The 16,372-nt window shown below is 40.9% G+C and overlaps 1 protein-coding gene across 1 annotated transcript; it reads right to left on the bottom strand.

Moving 5' to 3' along the window:
• Positions 1–1,927: 1,927 nt before the first annotated feature.
• gtf3c4 (general transcription factor IIIC, polypeptide 4) lies at positions 1,928–11,088 on the bottom strand. Its single transcript, XM_060890589.1, has 5 exons — positions 10,763–11,088; positions 6,896–8,635; positions 5,960–6,090; positions 5,104–5,192; positions 1,928–4,250 (listed from the first exon to the last, which is right to left on the bottom strand). The coding sequence occupies exons 1-5, from the start codon at positions 11,066–11,068 to the stop codon at positions 4,186–4,188; spliced, it is 2,331 nt and encodes a 776-aa protein (XP_060746572.1). The 5' UTR covers positions 11,069–11,088; the 3' UTR covers positions 1,928–4,185.
• Between the last annotated feature and the right edge of the window lie 5,284 nt (positions 11,089–16,372).

Below are 16,372 nucleotides of genomic sequence, written 5' to 3' on the forward strand. Positions count from 1 at the left end.
ATGAACACTTTGCTCATGTAAAAATCCCCTGGTTTTCCAGCGGCAGAATCCTGTGCTCTCGTTGCTATTGCCTGGGTTCGTTTCCCAGTCAGAGCGCTAACCCAGCCACTGAGGAATTAACTCTCAATGCCAGTCTCAAGCCTGGATAAAATGGGAGGGTTGCATCAGGAGGGGCATTCTGCATAGGACTTGTGCCAAATATAATATGCGGACAATATGATCCACTGTGGTGACCCTAAATAGGGAGCATCTGAAAAAACAACATCATTTAAAGACCCCTGAACTGCTCAGAGAATCCCTTTTATATGGTGGCCTGTACGTACAATGCACATTAACACTTCCCTGTTAAATCTGTGCCCTAAACACTGATGTGTCTGCTTATATTTTGAGTTGAAGTATTAGCATGACCTATGTACATAATATATACAACACCCCCACACCCCCACTCCCTTGACACTTCTCTCTGGTTGTGGGTCTGGTGTTGACTAGAGGGTTTAATTAATATAGCAGTAAAAGGCCTGTCCGTTCCCTTTGTGTGAGTCCACATTAGTTCCTCTTGAGTGGTTTAACACTGTCAAACAAGCAGTGTGCTTATTGACATCCCCCCAAACACACACACACACACACACCCACACACACACACACCAGCCAGTCATGGGTCACTGGCAGCATCCCAGCAGGACCATGTAGCTGTTAAAGGACCATGTTAACAGCCTGATTTGAGAATCTATGTTACAAATGAATACTGTGTGTCTTACAAGACCGAGGGTCCACTGAATCTATTTTAGCATCTACTTCTTTCTTCCCTTATACTCCATTATGAGTACATAAAGTCTTTGACAGCATTAATAAAGTACTTACTCAAGAGATCTCTCAGATCCCATACAGTAAGATTTAAAAAAAATCTTTGTGGACTACAAAATACAAAAAATCAGGACAAGTCGTCTCTTCTTGTCCGTCAATCAATCATGCTGCCTGCCAATTCAGAGAGATAAGTAGCCTACGTGAGCTTTGGCGGGAACGGTGGTAGTCTGAGTTATATTTGTTGTTACCAAAAACAGAGTATTTATAAGATCTATATTATGATCTTGGGGGCACGGTGGCTTAGTGGTTAGCACGTTCGCCTCACACCTCCAGGGTCGGGGTTCGATTCCCGCCTCCGCCTTGTGTGTGTGGAGTTTGCATGTTCTCCCCATGCCTCGGGGGTTTCCTCCGGTTTCCTCCCCCGGTCCAAAGACATGCATGGTAGGTTGATTGGCATCTCTGGAAAATTGTCCCTAGAGTGTGATTGTGTGAGTGAATGAGAGTGTGTGTGTGTGCCCTGCGATGGGTTGGCACTCCGTCCAGGGTGTATCCTGCCTTGATGCCCGATGACGCCTGAGATGGGCACAGGCTCCCCGTGACCTGAGGTAGTTCGGATAAGCGGTAGAAGATGAATGATATTATGATCTCATATGAACTTTGTACCATGTGATTTTTATCTTCGGTGTAATTACAGTATATAATAACATAAGGACTAAAAGAGGAATATAATGAACTACAAGGTGGTCGTGTGACTCACCGAAGCACAGTCATCAAAAAAACCCAAAGAAACGGTGTTTTATCAGTGTTAATACTGTTTTATTTTTCATACACCACAGCAATGTCAATTTAAAAAAAAGTTAAGAAATTAGCATTTTTTAAATCCATTTATAATCATAACCAATGTCCTGAAACATTCAAAAAACAAAAACAAATTAGTTATAAATTCTGAGAAACATCTGAGAACAAATATCTAAAAAACATCTGAGAACCACTGTTATATATTTTTATTTTCCATAAAATCCCTGTACAGCCGGAACACCTTTCAGAGCTGTTAAAGAAAACGAATCCCAACTATTCTAAAAAACATCATTCATATTTACCACAAAATAAACATACAATTCAGTTTACAAAATAATGTTGCCTTTATTTGAGGTATAACATTATATATACACTTTATGCAGGATAAATGGTTATTATATAGATTTACACACAACTTATAGGTTTCATTTACGACATATATTGCCAATTAAGGATAACGAGCACATGCAGTGTACAAGCAGCAGAAAGATGAAGAAATGTCACTGAAGCCTGAACTCCACCGTATAGCTTCCTTTGTGGCACAATCACTCAATTAAGATAGCGTGCAGAATGAAGCGGTTCATAGCGAACTTTCTATATCGAGTCAACAAAGCAGATTCTCATGAATTCAAATAACTTGTTAATTACATACTTTAAAAAAAGTACCGAATCCAACCGGCTGTTTAAAGAAGTTCAGCTACGGCTGTGGAGGCTATGAATATTGCATGTTGCACAGACAAAGCCCGTGTTTGATGTGTTGAACGAAGAAAGGATGGAGGAGGGGGATGAAATTATTGTACAAACGCTTTCTGACATCTCATTATATTAAAGACGTAGGAGGTTCCACCAAAACACGGCTAACCTCTTCAGCATTATTGGTCTCCACCTATCGCTATGGCACACACCCCTGCCAAAAGGGCAAACAAACCGCGTTGATAACAAACGAGGAAGTCAAATCACGTGTAACATTACACACTGTGAGGTTTTAGTCCCACCAAAAGACAAACTTTTAGTGTAATCTCTATCACTCGGATGTGTAGTGTACAGCATGTGCGACGATCACAGAGTGACTGCATAACAAGATTTAAAAAAATTAACATATACCTCTATATATTTGGCTCTATCTATAAAAACAATCCGTGATCAAATCGTTTACAAAAGTTTGATGGCTCTGCAGGAAGAAACACCTTGTTAAGGAGAGGCTCGTTTGCCTGAAAGACGTTGCCTCTTTTTTGTGCGTTTTGAGATGCTTTTCTGCTCACCATGGCTGTACAGAGTAGGGTTTTTTTTGTGTTATAATAGACTTCATACATAGACTGACTGACCCCAAACCCCTAAAACAGCTGCCCTAAGACTACATTATTAGTCGTATTATTACAAACAAATGTATCTTTTCCTCACTTACTGTAAATTGTCATTTTTTACATTTCGTCTTTTTTTTTTTTACAGCAACGCACAACAGACACCTTTGCTGCTATAGCAAGTTCTCCCTTTGAGTTTTTACTCTTCTTAAGCGCTTGTATGCATCAACCTGTCACTCGACTGTCATGTTATTGCTCTTTTTTTTTTTTTTTTTTTTTTTTAAAGACCATTTGTGAGGGACTGATAAACCACAAGAAACAAACAACAGTGTTTATGATGTCACGGCAAATTTTTCCATCTATCTAAGCGCTTTTTATTTCAAGCCCTAGGGGCAAGTGATACACTCTAGTGACCTGAGAGACATTGAGAGCAGGGCATTGTAAGGGATTAGTAACTGTTAAAGGAGACAAGAGTGGACAAGACCGCCAATTTTTCATCTCACTGACCCTGAGGTAGTAATATAGGGTAAATATATATATATAGGCGGATCTTGTGTCAAACTCTATTTATTTCCCTGTGGCCCATAAAAAGAGGGTTAACTATATTTAACAATATGCACTCTAACCCTGCCTCTTCTTAATTAAAATGAGAATCACATCTGTGGCTGGAATCTGCACCTCATTACTCTGGTATCTCATTAGAGGCGGATCCCACGGGAAGCGCCGAAACACGCTCTTAAAACACTTTTGCCTCTGTCTCTCGCCGCATTTGTGTCTCCCGCAGGCTTTAATCTCTCCTCGTGCAGCCCGCGTTAAAAGTTCTCACATGAAGACAGAGGACACTTCCGATGAAGACCTTTCCAAAAAACCAATTAAAAAGCGGAACCACACGACGAAGCTGAAAGTAAGTTGTGGTAAAAAGGAAACGTAGCAGCATAGGCTCAAACGGAAAGTATTCTGAAGATAGGAGAGGAGAAAAAAAAAAAAAAGTTGAGGTGTCTTAGGTGGAAGAGGGTTTTCCCGCCATTTTGTCTGTGTACATAAGACTGACCTCAGCACCAAGGAATCAAAACAATCCTAACTGCTAGACAAAACAAACCAGTGCTTTAAAAAAAAAAAAAAAAACACACACAATTCGTTTGGAATGCTTGTATACATTAGCCATTGGTTATCAGAGTTAAAAACAAACAAACAATGAAACGAACAGTGCTATAGCGTTTCTAAGGTTTCAGGTGTGTATCAGCAACTTTAGGACTTGCGGTGAGTTTCTTCGTCCAGCGCATCAAAGCAGCGGCGAATCGCAGAACGTACACGGCCCCTCTAAGATCTTCTTCACCCAGTCGGGATCTGAGATACAAAGAGGAAATGGAAATCCAAGAGCAGGCGATGAACATGATTCAAACATAACCCGACAATCGAGTCAGAGTTTTCCGTGATTGTGTTTCGCCGAGCGCGGTTGAGACGACTCGATTAGCTAATGTCATGCTGCACGTATGAGAGGTGGGGTTTCATTCGTTTATACATGATTAATGGGAGCTGATGTCAGCATGGGTGTGTTTGTTTAGTGCTCCTTTTACTCTGCAGGCTAAATGTGCGAGTGCACGGAAAGCATAATCAGTGTATTCCTGCGTGTATTTATTTTGGGATGTAAGCATCTGGGGTAAAAACGTGTGTACCAATGTACAAAATTGTCTTGCAGGACAGTTTCTTCTGTAGTATTGCAATAGATCCTAGTGGATAATGCGCTCACTCGGGATGCATCTATACCATTTTTTCCAGGCTAAAAAGTACAAAGACCGTTTTTTGGTACTCATAGATACTAATACCCAAATGTTTAACCTACTTATTACTTTTCACGAGGAAAGCGCTATTATTTTCCTCCACCTGTCTGTAAATAAACGTCACGATCTAACGGCAAAAGATAAGTAAACGATCTGGTCTGGAGAAATAAAAATTATTCTTTTAAACAGATGTGTAAACAATGGTAATTTGCCTCAGTGATGTTACTGTTACAACCATTGCCTTATGAATCAAATCATTGCCTTATGAAACACCATGTGCTAAGATTGATCAGATAACATGCAAGATGGTGTAGGAAAATATCTTAGAATTACATCATTGTCTGTATAAGAAAATGTGTGTGCACGTGTGCACCAAGAGAAGCCACTGGGCTGAACTCTGATAGATCACCAGGTCTTACCCTCAGGCTGTGGCACTGAAGCAACGCTGTCCTGCAGCAGACAGCGGCGGTACGTCACACCCTGACAGACCTGAAATGACCGCACACACCTGAAATAAACAGAAAAAAACCCACCACACACACACACACACACACGAGTGTGAGAAAACACGCAAGGGAGATTCAACCAAGTGTTGCACTGGATAGACGTACACCAATACATTCCCTAGCATTTCCATACGTTAACCAGCAGGGGCAGACTTTTAAAATAAAACAAACAAAACCAAAAACAGGCTAACTTAATAGAACAAAATGAATAATTTTTGATATTAGTTAGTATTAAGAAAAATAAACATGTATATGATCATGAAGCAAGAGGTTGGCCAAACATTGGAATCACATTACATACTATGTTCCAAATTAGAATTATTTGCCTCTGCAAAAGTCAAGAAGAAGCAGGGTTTGTTTCATAATCTGGGAGAAACTAATGAAACATGTTAAAGGCAGGCAGAAACCAGTTGATTTTCTTGCACCCTAGTGTAAACATGGTCTTCCCAGTCAGATCTCTACACTAAACAAAGCTGTGTAACAAATATAAATGGTCAATACATCTACCACCTGCTCCAGATTCTGTGCATCAACACCTCAGAGGCTCTGTGTTAGTGACCAGAAGGTTAAGAGTTCAAATCCCAGGAGCCACTGTTGAGATCTTGAGCAGAACCTTTAACCTTCTACTGCTGCAGGGGATCTAACTTCACTACAGCTGAACCGTTGCTCTGACCTCAACATCCTTTTACAAGGGGAAATGTGAAGAAAAAGTGTTGTTTTGAATGTCATACACACTCACACACGCTCTTACACTCTGTAGCCGTCTTACCTGAGCCATATGTGTCCGCTACTGCACACGGCCTGCTTGCGGTCAGTAAAGGGCAGAACCTCTTTACACATGCTGCAGTACTCTGGAAACGTCTGCTTGTTCATTTTCTTCATTATGTGACCTATCAGAACCTATAGAGAATACGAGACACCATGGACCGTGAATCTTTTCTTACTTTCTCTTCATTCGCAACAGATATGTCAGGATCTGACCTTTAGAGCGCTTCTACCTCGCGTTTTTCTATGCGTACGCCTTTATTACTTTCTGAGCAAACATCTGAAATACGTATCATCCTTAAACAAAACCTGCATCATATTATTATAAAAGGGCCCAATCAAACTATATTTATTGAATCTATCTGCCCTTTTTGCTTGGAACGTCACACCGGGCCTGCAAAGATTTACTGTACAAATCTAAAGCTGCAGCAATATTCGAGATGAACCGTTATGCTAATATGTGAAAGGATTAGGCCGGTGATATTCATAAATCATGATGCTAATGACTTAAGTACACTCACTGTGTTGGAGGATATAACTTTTTTGAGGTTGTGCTGTACGACGCAACATCAGTATCAGTATCTATATTGAGATTTATTTATGACACTCGACTGTTATGAAGGGTATGAGGTGTACATAGTGCAAATACTATTACTAATGAAATGTGTTACACTGAATTTACATTGAATTTTATAGCAGGGGACATTAATTGTTTTTTTTTAAGTTGTTATTATCAGCATCACTTTTTTGGTGCAAAATATCAATGGTCCAACAACGTGTGGTGTTGTGCTAATAATAATTTTGCTTATTTTTACAATGAGGAAGACACCAATTCTTAAAAGCATTGTATGTAATATTAAGGATCAGTTGGTTTCATTGTAATTCGAACAGGAATATTGTGAAAAGTTTGAAACTCATTTGTTGCAGCGTGACGACACACCTTAGCCGCTCGATCGTCATTGGTAGGATCGTTGGACAGGAAGTCACAGATTCCTTTAGTGGGAATGCATGTATTCTCTGTGATGAGGGTGTGCATGTAGACCTCTCCTAGTACCCTCTTCATGTGCTCACGTGTCAGGTGCGATTCCACCTCCTCGATCCATGCTGTAATTTCGCTCATTCGCTCCTCGTCCAACTCGCCTGCATTTTCTTTCGCTTTGGACTCGTTGATCTCAGAAGCGTCAGCCGCCATGCTCCCGTCAGCTGCCGTGTCGTCGGGCAGAAAAGCTTTGCTGTCCTCGTGGGTGGGTCTCCAGCGTGCCTCCGATGGCATCTTCTGCAAGGACTGGTGGAGGACCCGCAAGACGAAGAGCTTGAGTCTCCAGAGGTACATCGAGTTTGACGTGGGTGTCTTCTCATCTAGTTCGTCTTGGAGGAATTGGGGAACCCGTTTGTTGTGCATCACATGCCATCGGACCAGATCCAGCAGGTCAGCCTGCTTGTAGAGGCTTTGCACTTGTGATTCAAGAAGCTTTACCCCTGCTTCATCTGGTGTCATGAGCGTTATGAACTTTACCATGTTGGTTCGTGCAACTGGGTGCAATCCGTTGATCATACCTTCTGTGGTGGCCAGAGCTAGGTAGGCACCGTTTGGACTGGTGGCGATCCCATGGATACGGCATCCACGAACACCTTCTGGAAGCTCCACCTCCTGTTGCTTGAAGACGATAGCCGAGTCTGTAAAAACCGGCGTCAGCTTTTTGACTGTGCCATCAAGCGAGCAGGTGAAGATCGAGCTTCCGTTGTGTGTAGCAGTTAAGGATGTAATTGGTGCCGAGTGAAGGCCAGTAACATGAGAGTTGTGCACGTTTAAACCTGCTTTTGAGATGAGCAACAAGCACCAGAAGACATATGGGCCTCGTGCTGCAACAACCAAGCTACAGTTACACTTCTGCTGCGGGTGGAAGAGCGTGACGCACTTGACGTTGCTCACCGGGATATTATCCTTGTCTTGCCACAGCACCACTGGCTGTCTGAGAGTAAAGTAGCCTTTCACCGCCTTTAAATTCACAGGCAGTATTTTAACAGGTCCCACTGTGCTGCCCACGATCAGGCCGCTCATCTTGCGCCCACCATGCTCATATTCCCACCAGGCTAACACGCTCGGTGACGACACACCCGATTTGATCGTGTTGCAAGAGACAACGGATTCCTTTCCTTGTATTGGCAGACGGAATTGCCATACCACCAAGTCCCCGTTTTCCATCAGCACAGCCAAGAGGACCGTCCCCACATCCTTGCACTCATTGTTGCTCTGAATTTGCTGCGTGTTGCACAGGCTGGACCACTCCATGCGCACAGATGTCTGCATCTTATACCTGCTTTGAAGCACCTCAAGATCCTCCAAGTCTTCCTGCGAGGGTTCAGAAGTATTGTCATTTGAGTAGTTTCTCGATTTTAGCATGTCTCCATAAAGCTCGGTGAGGTTCAGGAGCTGAGTCCATTGCAGTCGCTTGTGGCAGCTTTGAATAGTCAAGCGGCAGTCTAGCGTAAGGCAAGCCAGAATGCAGCGCCCGTTCACATCACAGCCGAGCGGCGACCAGCTGGTGTACTTCATGCCACGCAGGGCTCCACCTTGGGGATTCATAATTCTGTCCAGCAGAAAATTCTGCCTCACTGAAGGATCATCAGAGTTTTCAAATTTTTGTTTCGCTGATTGCACTTTATCCTCCGGGCCCACCTAATTTAAAAATAAACAAACAAATAAATAAATAATGCTAATTATATTATGCAGCAATGAATGACAAACCATACATAAGTGTGCAAATGCAATGTCTGAGTTATCTCTGAGATGTCTTGGGATATTTATGACAAAGTCACTCCCTCAACAGTAAAGCTTTTAGATTAATTACATGTCAATGCTCTTTGATTTTGGACAAGTGACAGAATGGTTACTAATCTCTTTCTTATAAAGAAAACCATACTTGTTTACGTGTATGAGGACATCATGGAAAATGAACTTACACATTTATCATTACATTATGTGGGCCTATTTGTCTGCACATTTAACTGTAAACTGCTACCAGTTAAATGGTTCAATCAATCAAACTAATCAGGACAATTGATTACTTTCTTATATTTAAGAGAGGTTGTATGTTCCTGGCATCACACTTGAAAACAAAATGTTCACTGGCTGTTTAACATGGAAACTGTACTCCCCTGCTCTTAAAAGAAGCAAATTCATCCTGAATATTTTGCATATCAATCTTTGTAATGAGTTAACCTTCTAAAGATTGCAAAAGACTTATTGCATGATGTACGTTCACATCTTAAGCTTTGACCTTTATTCCTGTGGTATTTTCCCTGGACAAAATAGCATGCAGTAATAGTGCAGTGTGTGTAGGTATACATGTATGTGTGTGTATATAAATATATACAGTGATACCTCGAGATAGGAGTGCTTTGACATACGAAATTTTTGAGATGCGAGCTGTGATTCGACCATATTTTTGGCTTGAGATACGAGCAAATTTTTGAGATTTTTCGCCGCCGCCAAAACAAAGATCCCCAACAACCACGTGTGCTCTGTTTCCCCAGCATCAGCTTCCCGCGTCTCACTCGGTTAAAGCCGCCTTTCCACTGCACACGACAAACGATGGCCGATAAACAGGAAGTCATTCATTTCCTATGGAGTCGCAAAGGTGCTGCGTGAGGTGCCGACCATCTGCGGATCCGTAATTTTCAGATCCGTTAAAAAATGTGAACTTGTGCGACTACACCGCATCCGATATGCCGACCGGACAGGTTTTTATTAAAACGACCGGCAGATGTTAGTGAGGAAAGAGTGACAAAAAAAGGCAAAAACAAGAAGAGAAAAGCGATGAAGAAAATTAAGCAAAATTAATGTAAAGAAAACAGAAATTGTACCAATTAAGTTCAGTTAAGAGAAATCAAGCATCGCGTTAGTTCTGGCAGGCCACGTCGTCAAGTGTGCATCAGCTGTCCACAACTGTTCCAATTCATTGAGCCGCTCTAGCGCTTCGCTGCTGCCGTGAACTAAACTCCTTCCTCCAACCCCGACTCCACCATGCCGGAACCTGTGTTCGTTGTACCAGTTTACGTCATAAATCTCCACATATTTTTCTATTTTCTAGTTGCTGCTCTCCCCGCTCTAAATGAAGTTTAGTTAAGTTCCATTTAAGTGTAAAGTAGCATTAAGAGTGTACAGTAGCGAGTAAGTGAACGAAAGTGAAAGTGTAATTCCTCCTAACTCCTCCGCCTGTTTACTCCTCCCTCAACCTCCGTGCACATCTTCTGTAAAGTAAAACCAGTTTATTTTTTTAACATTCTCTTTTATTACTGTATGTTTTTATACAATATTTGTCATTTCTAAATACAGGAACTGTACATTTTTTATATTCAAAACACAAACAAAACAACTGGAGTGGAATTTTGCGAGCTGGAACGGATTAATGGGATTTCAATTAATTTAAATGGGGAAAACTGCTTTGAGATACGAGCAATTTGAGATACGAGCAATTTGAGATACGAGCAAGGTCACGGAACGAATTAAACTCGTATCTCGAGGTATCACTGTATATATGTGTGTGAATGTGTGTGTATGTGTTACTTGCCTTCAGTTCACACACTCCAGTACAAGGATAAATCCTGTATGTGTGTGTGTATCTATCTATCTATATATATATATATATATATATGTGTGTGTGTGTATATGTATATATGTGTGTGTATATACAGTATGTGTGTGTGTGTGTATATATATGTGTGTGTATATGTATATATGTGTGTGTATATACAGTATATATGTGTGTGTGTGTGTGTGTGTGTATACATGTGTGTTACCTACCTTCAGTTCACACACAGACTCCGGTACGGGGATGTGAGTGCGGTGAAGCACTAAATCCTGACTGTAAGTGTGTTGATCACACAGCAGCTCCATGACAGAAACACTGTTGACGGTGGACGCGGACAGCTGATGATCCGCAGACCACGTCAAAGCCTCCAACCCGCTCACTGGACTCAGGAGTTTAACCACCGGCTCTCGCTTCACTATGCGCCCGAATACGGGGCAGAAATCAACACCCGGTCCCTGTTTCTCAGTGGAAGCTGCATCACCAACAGCCACAACGCTATTCGATTCAGAAGCCGCCATTTTCCGTATAATAATAAAAGCTTCCGTCGGCAGGAAGTGGCAGTGGCGGAAAAGGCGGGACTTCTTGAGCGCGTCTCTGTACGACGTTGCCATGTTTACAGAAATCACTCTCCTGCATCCAACATTTGATTCAAAGTCAAAAATGTCATAGATTAACTCGATGCACTGTCATCTTTATTTGCTCAGGCAGTGATACATTTGATCTCTGAAGCTGAGGTGTTGGAAGCAGAAAAAATGAGCAAGCGTAAAGATCTGAGAAACTTTGACAAGGGTCATATTGTGAAGGCTAAACACAATGGGGAAGAGAATCTGTGGTTAGTGTCTACCAAAAGTGTCCCAATGAAGGACAACCGGTGAACAGCAGAGGTTAAGAGGTTGTCAGCTTCGTGGTTTTCATTCACACAAAGTATCAAATGTAAAACCAAGATAGTGCCATGATTCCCAAAAACCTTGGGAAATGTCCTTGTGTTACCACGATGTACTACAGACAAAACATCATGGCATATGTAGCTATATGTGGTTACATAGTAAAACACTGCTAGTGTCTTGATTCTGATGTAGTAACATAGTAAATCCATGAATGGAGAAACTGTCCTGGTTATCAAGAAGTACCACCTAGAACCATTGTAGTGTGTAAGATGCTGACCATGAAGTTCTGCAGTAGGACCATGATCGTGTCATTTCATGCTTACTATAAACTACTGATGTAAAACTATGGTAGTGTCATGATTCCCAAAAACCTTGGGAAATGTCCTTGTGTTACCACGATGTACTACAGACAAAACATCATGGCATATGTAGCTATATGTGGTTATATAGTAAAACAATGCTAGTGTCTTGATTCTGATGTAGTTACATAGTAAATAAATGAATGGAGAAACTGTCCTGGTTATCAAGAAATACCACCTAGAACCATTGTAGTGTGTGAGATGCTGACCATGAAGTTCTGCAGTTGGACCATGATCGTGTCATTTCATGCTTACTATAAACTACTGATGTAAAACTATGGTAGTGTCATGATTCCCAAAAACCTTGGGAAATGTCCTTGTGTTACCACGATGTACTACAGACAAAACATCATGGCATATGTAGCTATATGTGGTTACATAGTAAAACACTGCTAGTGTCTTGATTCTGATGTAGTAACATAGTAAATCCATGAATGGAGAAACTGTCCTGGTTATCAAGAAGTACCACCTAGAACCATTGTAGTGTATTGGAATGATTACTATGAAGTGTTAAAAAAACTGTTATATAAAACAATTAGTTATATAAAAACCGTACTAGTGAGATGCTGGCCCTGTAGTTCTGCAGTAGGAACATGATCGTGTCATTTCATGCTTACTATAAACAACTGATGTAAAACCATGGTAGTGTCATGGTTACCAGGAAGCACCAAACATTAAAAAGATAGTAGAATCATAGTTTCTGTGATTATGATACTGTATGATTTTTTTAGACCATTAGTCTGGTGTTATTATTAGATTGGTGGTGTTCTTAATTCGTAGACTCAGAGAACTCAGTGAGCATGTGGATGTACTATAGTAAAAGTACTGCAGTATAGTAGATGTACTATAGTATAATATAGTGCCATGATTACCCTAAAGTACCATAGAATACCAGGGTAGTCTTATACCATATTACAACTCAATGCATTACAGTACTACAGTAGAGGTGTCATGGTTATCTTGGATATACCTTGGATTCACTACTATAGTAAATCCAAGGTAGTGTCATGGTTATCATAGAAGAACCAAATTTATAACCTTGGCAATATCATAGTTATCATGAATTATTGTGGTTATCATGATTTACTACAGTAAACCTTGGTAGTGTCATAGTTACGACGACATAGCATACTAAAACCATGGTAGTCTCATTTATGACAATGCTCCAATGCACAAAGAAACTCTAGGACGATATGGTTCACATGGAAGAACTTCAGTGCCAATCCTGGAATTCCAGGCCTCCTGAAAAACTATATGGGTGTGATAGTGAAGTGCCCACAAACATTAGGACATATAATGTACTGTATGTTCAAATGATATTATCCAAATGACTGTTATCTAATTTATGCACACTACCCCTGAGTATGGAGTCACCAAATGATTCTGCGTTCAAGATGGCTACAGCAGCTGTTTTCTCTCGCTGACATGCTGTCTGTTTTCATAGATAACAGAGTGTCATACAGTGTCAGACACCACATAAGCAAGTCTCTTTGAGAAACCGAACACCTTGACACAGTTTGAGATGTATAATGATTTGCATACGTTAGCCACAGCAGCTTCGTAGTTCTAGTGTCAGACTAATGAGGAAAATCTCCAGCACCAAACATGTCTCTGCTGATTGACTACATTTAAAAATAATTGTGTATATTTTATTTTTGGCTGCATTATTTCTTTAAAAAAATCTTTATAATGCACAGTTTTAGGGCTGATTTCAAAAGCAAAAAGAACTTGTAGAAAGATCAGATTGATGTGAATTTGTCACTTGTGGGATTTAATTTATTGGCCCAGTGACATCATTTATCTCACATCAGAGAGACAGTTTGAGAGATCATTCATTTTTGAAAGCATATGATGCCTATCAGGAGGTTTGGCAGAGGGATTTCATGGTGTCACACCTGTGACAGTTTGAAAAGCAGCGTGATTTATAAATGATCTGTCCTGCACATTTTAACCATTAAATCTTTGTTTCCCAATACATATTCTTTCAAATCCACTTGCTCTTGCATCCACCTTTTCTCCTTTTCTGGACTATTTTTAAAAGCCACATTATTTACCCAGCTTGTGTTTAGCCCTACCTCCTTTTTATGACCATGGGCATTTCATCACAATGCCTAGCTTTCTAAATATGAAACAGAAAAATTTCCAGTCCAGTCTTTCAAAAGGGAACGTTTTCTAAAAGAATAATCTGCTCTCTTAGAATTTAAAAAAGCTGAAAAGCTTCTGTCCTACTTTATACAGAACATAAGACAATTAAGCATCCAAAGAACATATAAGACACCCTTGTGACTATAAAGGGTTCTTTTTGAAGCATTTTCTGCAAGAGAAACTCTCTGCAATGTAGACTTATATATACAGTTCTTCCAGACCAAGCTCCCTTATGCATGCTGAGAAAAACACCCTTATAATGATAGGACCATGAACCAACCAAAAAAAGTATGAGGAATTTTTCTTTCTTCTGGGACCTTTTCAGAACATGAAATTCTTACACAAAGCTCCTGGACATGCTGTTTAGCCGTTAATTGTTCGAGTTTCAGCATTTTCTGCGTATATGTCAGTATAATCCCGGATTAAGATCCCATCTTCCTTTTTTTTATTTTAAATGTGTTCTACACATTTTCACCCTTTGTGCAGTGGATCTCTGACATTTACGGCATTTAGCAGACACCCTTATCCAGAGTGACTTACAACTGAGCAACTGAGGGTTAAGAGCCTTGCTCAGGGGCCCAGCAGTGGCAGCTTGGTGGACCTGGGGTTTGAACCCATGACCTTCCGATCAGTAGCCCAACACCTTAACCACTGAGCTACCACATCCCTCTGATAAACATTAGTCACAATTTTCAAGAAACTAACTGGTCCTATAGTGCACTACGGTATCAATAGTGATCACTGGATACGTTAAGCTTCTTCAATTTATAATGAGTGTTAAACAATAAAACAGAGAACTGAATCGCCGGGATTACGACAGAATATAAGTGCTGCTAATTGATATTTGAAACTCACTGGGTAGCTCACAGATGTGCAAAAGCAAGGATTGTGTGCTCATGTCAGTCCAAAGAAGAACCTTCTTTCATTAATACACTCTGAGTCACAACCGCTGTACTGCTTCACTCAGAAGAATGGGCTGTGCTGTCAAAAGCAATTTAGAGGTTTCTGTAGTAATGAGACAAATTGTTACAAATCTGTGAGACAAATAAGCAGCGGTGACACAAATATTTTAATCTTCCCCCTTTCTATCATTTGTTTCAATAATCAGATAAATAAGTAAATATAGACCTTGGTGTATTATAATCTTAATGAAGCGTGTATGGTATGAATATTTCAGAGACCTGCTGCAGCGCGTTTGTGGGGTTTGACTCAGGATGATCTCTTCTAGACATGTGCGGGATTGTCGGATTAAAGATTCATCATTCCTTGTCTCTTAGATTCTCTTTCTGCGTTTGAGCAGGCCTAGTCCTACAGGACCACATGGCTTATCGGATTATGTGTTACAAACCTTAGTGGAAGCGCTCTTTGCTATTCATATCCTATTTGTACCTGGGTAATTGACTGAGATGTTTTGGATTTACCCATACTTATTCTAATAGCTTATATGTATACGATTATTTTTTGAAAATAAATAATCTGTATAATAGCATATGAAATCTATGGTTGGATTTTTGTTGATTTTTGATTTATTTTCGGCTTGGAAAGGATCGAAGTCGAATGCTGCTTATGCGAACAAGAAGATAATGCTACAAACTCACTTTTAAACCTTTCAAATATATTTGAGATCCCTGCTATCAGTTCTGGTGTTGAAGATTTACTGTTTCATTTCCAGCGCTTCTTCTCAGCACAGCTCTTTGAACACATCCTGCCCGAGTCCTACAGGGACGCAGTGACGGATGGTTCATTGCATGTGCTTTAATCATTCAGCTGCGTGAACCCCCAGGGAGAGGTGCTGCAGCGCATTACCCAAAACACACAATCACTGATATAATTATAATGATGATAATGAAATGTATTTAGAGCATGTCTCTCGCTCTAGCACTCTTTCCCTCTGCCTCCTTTTTCAACTCCCCTACTATCTCTATTTGAAAAGGAAGTCGTGGGTGCTGCTGCTGTGTCAGGCAGGAAAGGGAAATTTGTTGTGTTCTGGCCCCCTGTGTCTCCTTGTGGTGTCTGGCCGTGCCCGGCAGGACGGGGCGCCGGAGATTAGCCGTCAGAGCTGACGGCTTTGCATGCTTTGTGTGCCGTCAACTGTGAAGGCTTACCTGACAGGTGTTGCTCTCTCTCAGATCCTCAGTCTCCTCCTGAGCCGAGGCGTCCTCAGGGCCGCTCTGGGCCGCTCTAGGCCGTGGCGTCCTCGTGGCCGTTCTGAGCAGCCAAATCTCTCCTAATTGAGCGCCTGATGATTTCTGATCAGTGTGTAGCACATCACCCACAAGGCAACATTTTTCCAAGTACAGTATTCAGTTTGCAAAGAGAAACTTTTAAGACCGAAGGGTATATCAACCGTGCTGGTATTACTGTCAAGAAGTTTTTAAAAACATACTAAATACATAAAAACTCTCTTGCGTTCAATATCACTGTTATTAAA

This window comes from Tachysurus vachellii, chromosome 17 (assembly GCF_030014155.1).
Source record: "Tachysurus vachellii isolate PV-2020 chromosome 17, HZAU_Pvac_v1, whole genome shotgun sequence".
Taxonomy (NCBI): domain Eukaryota; kingdom Metazoa; phylum Chordata; class Actinopteri; order Siluriformes; family Bagridae; genus Tachysurus; species Tachysurus vachellii.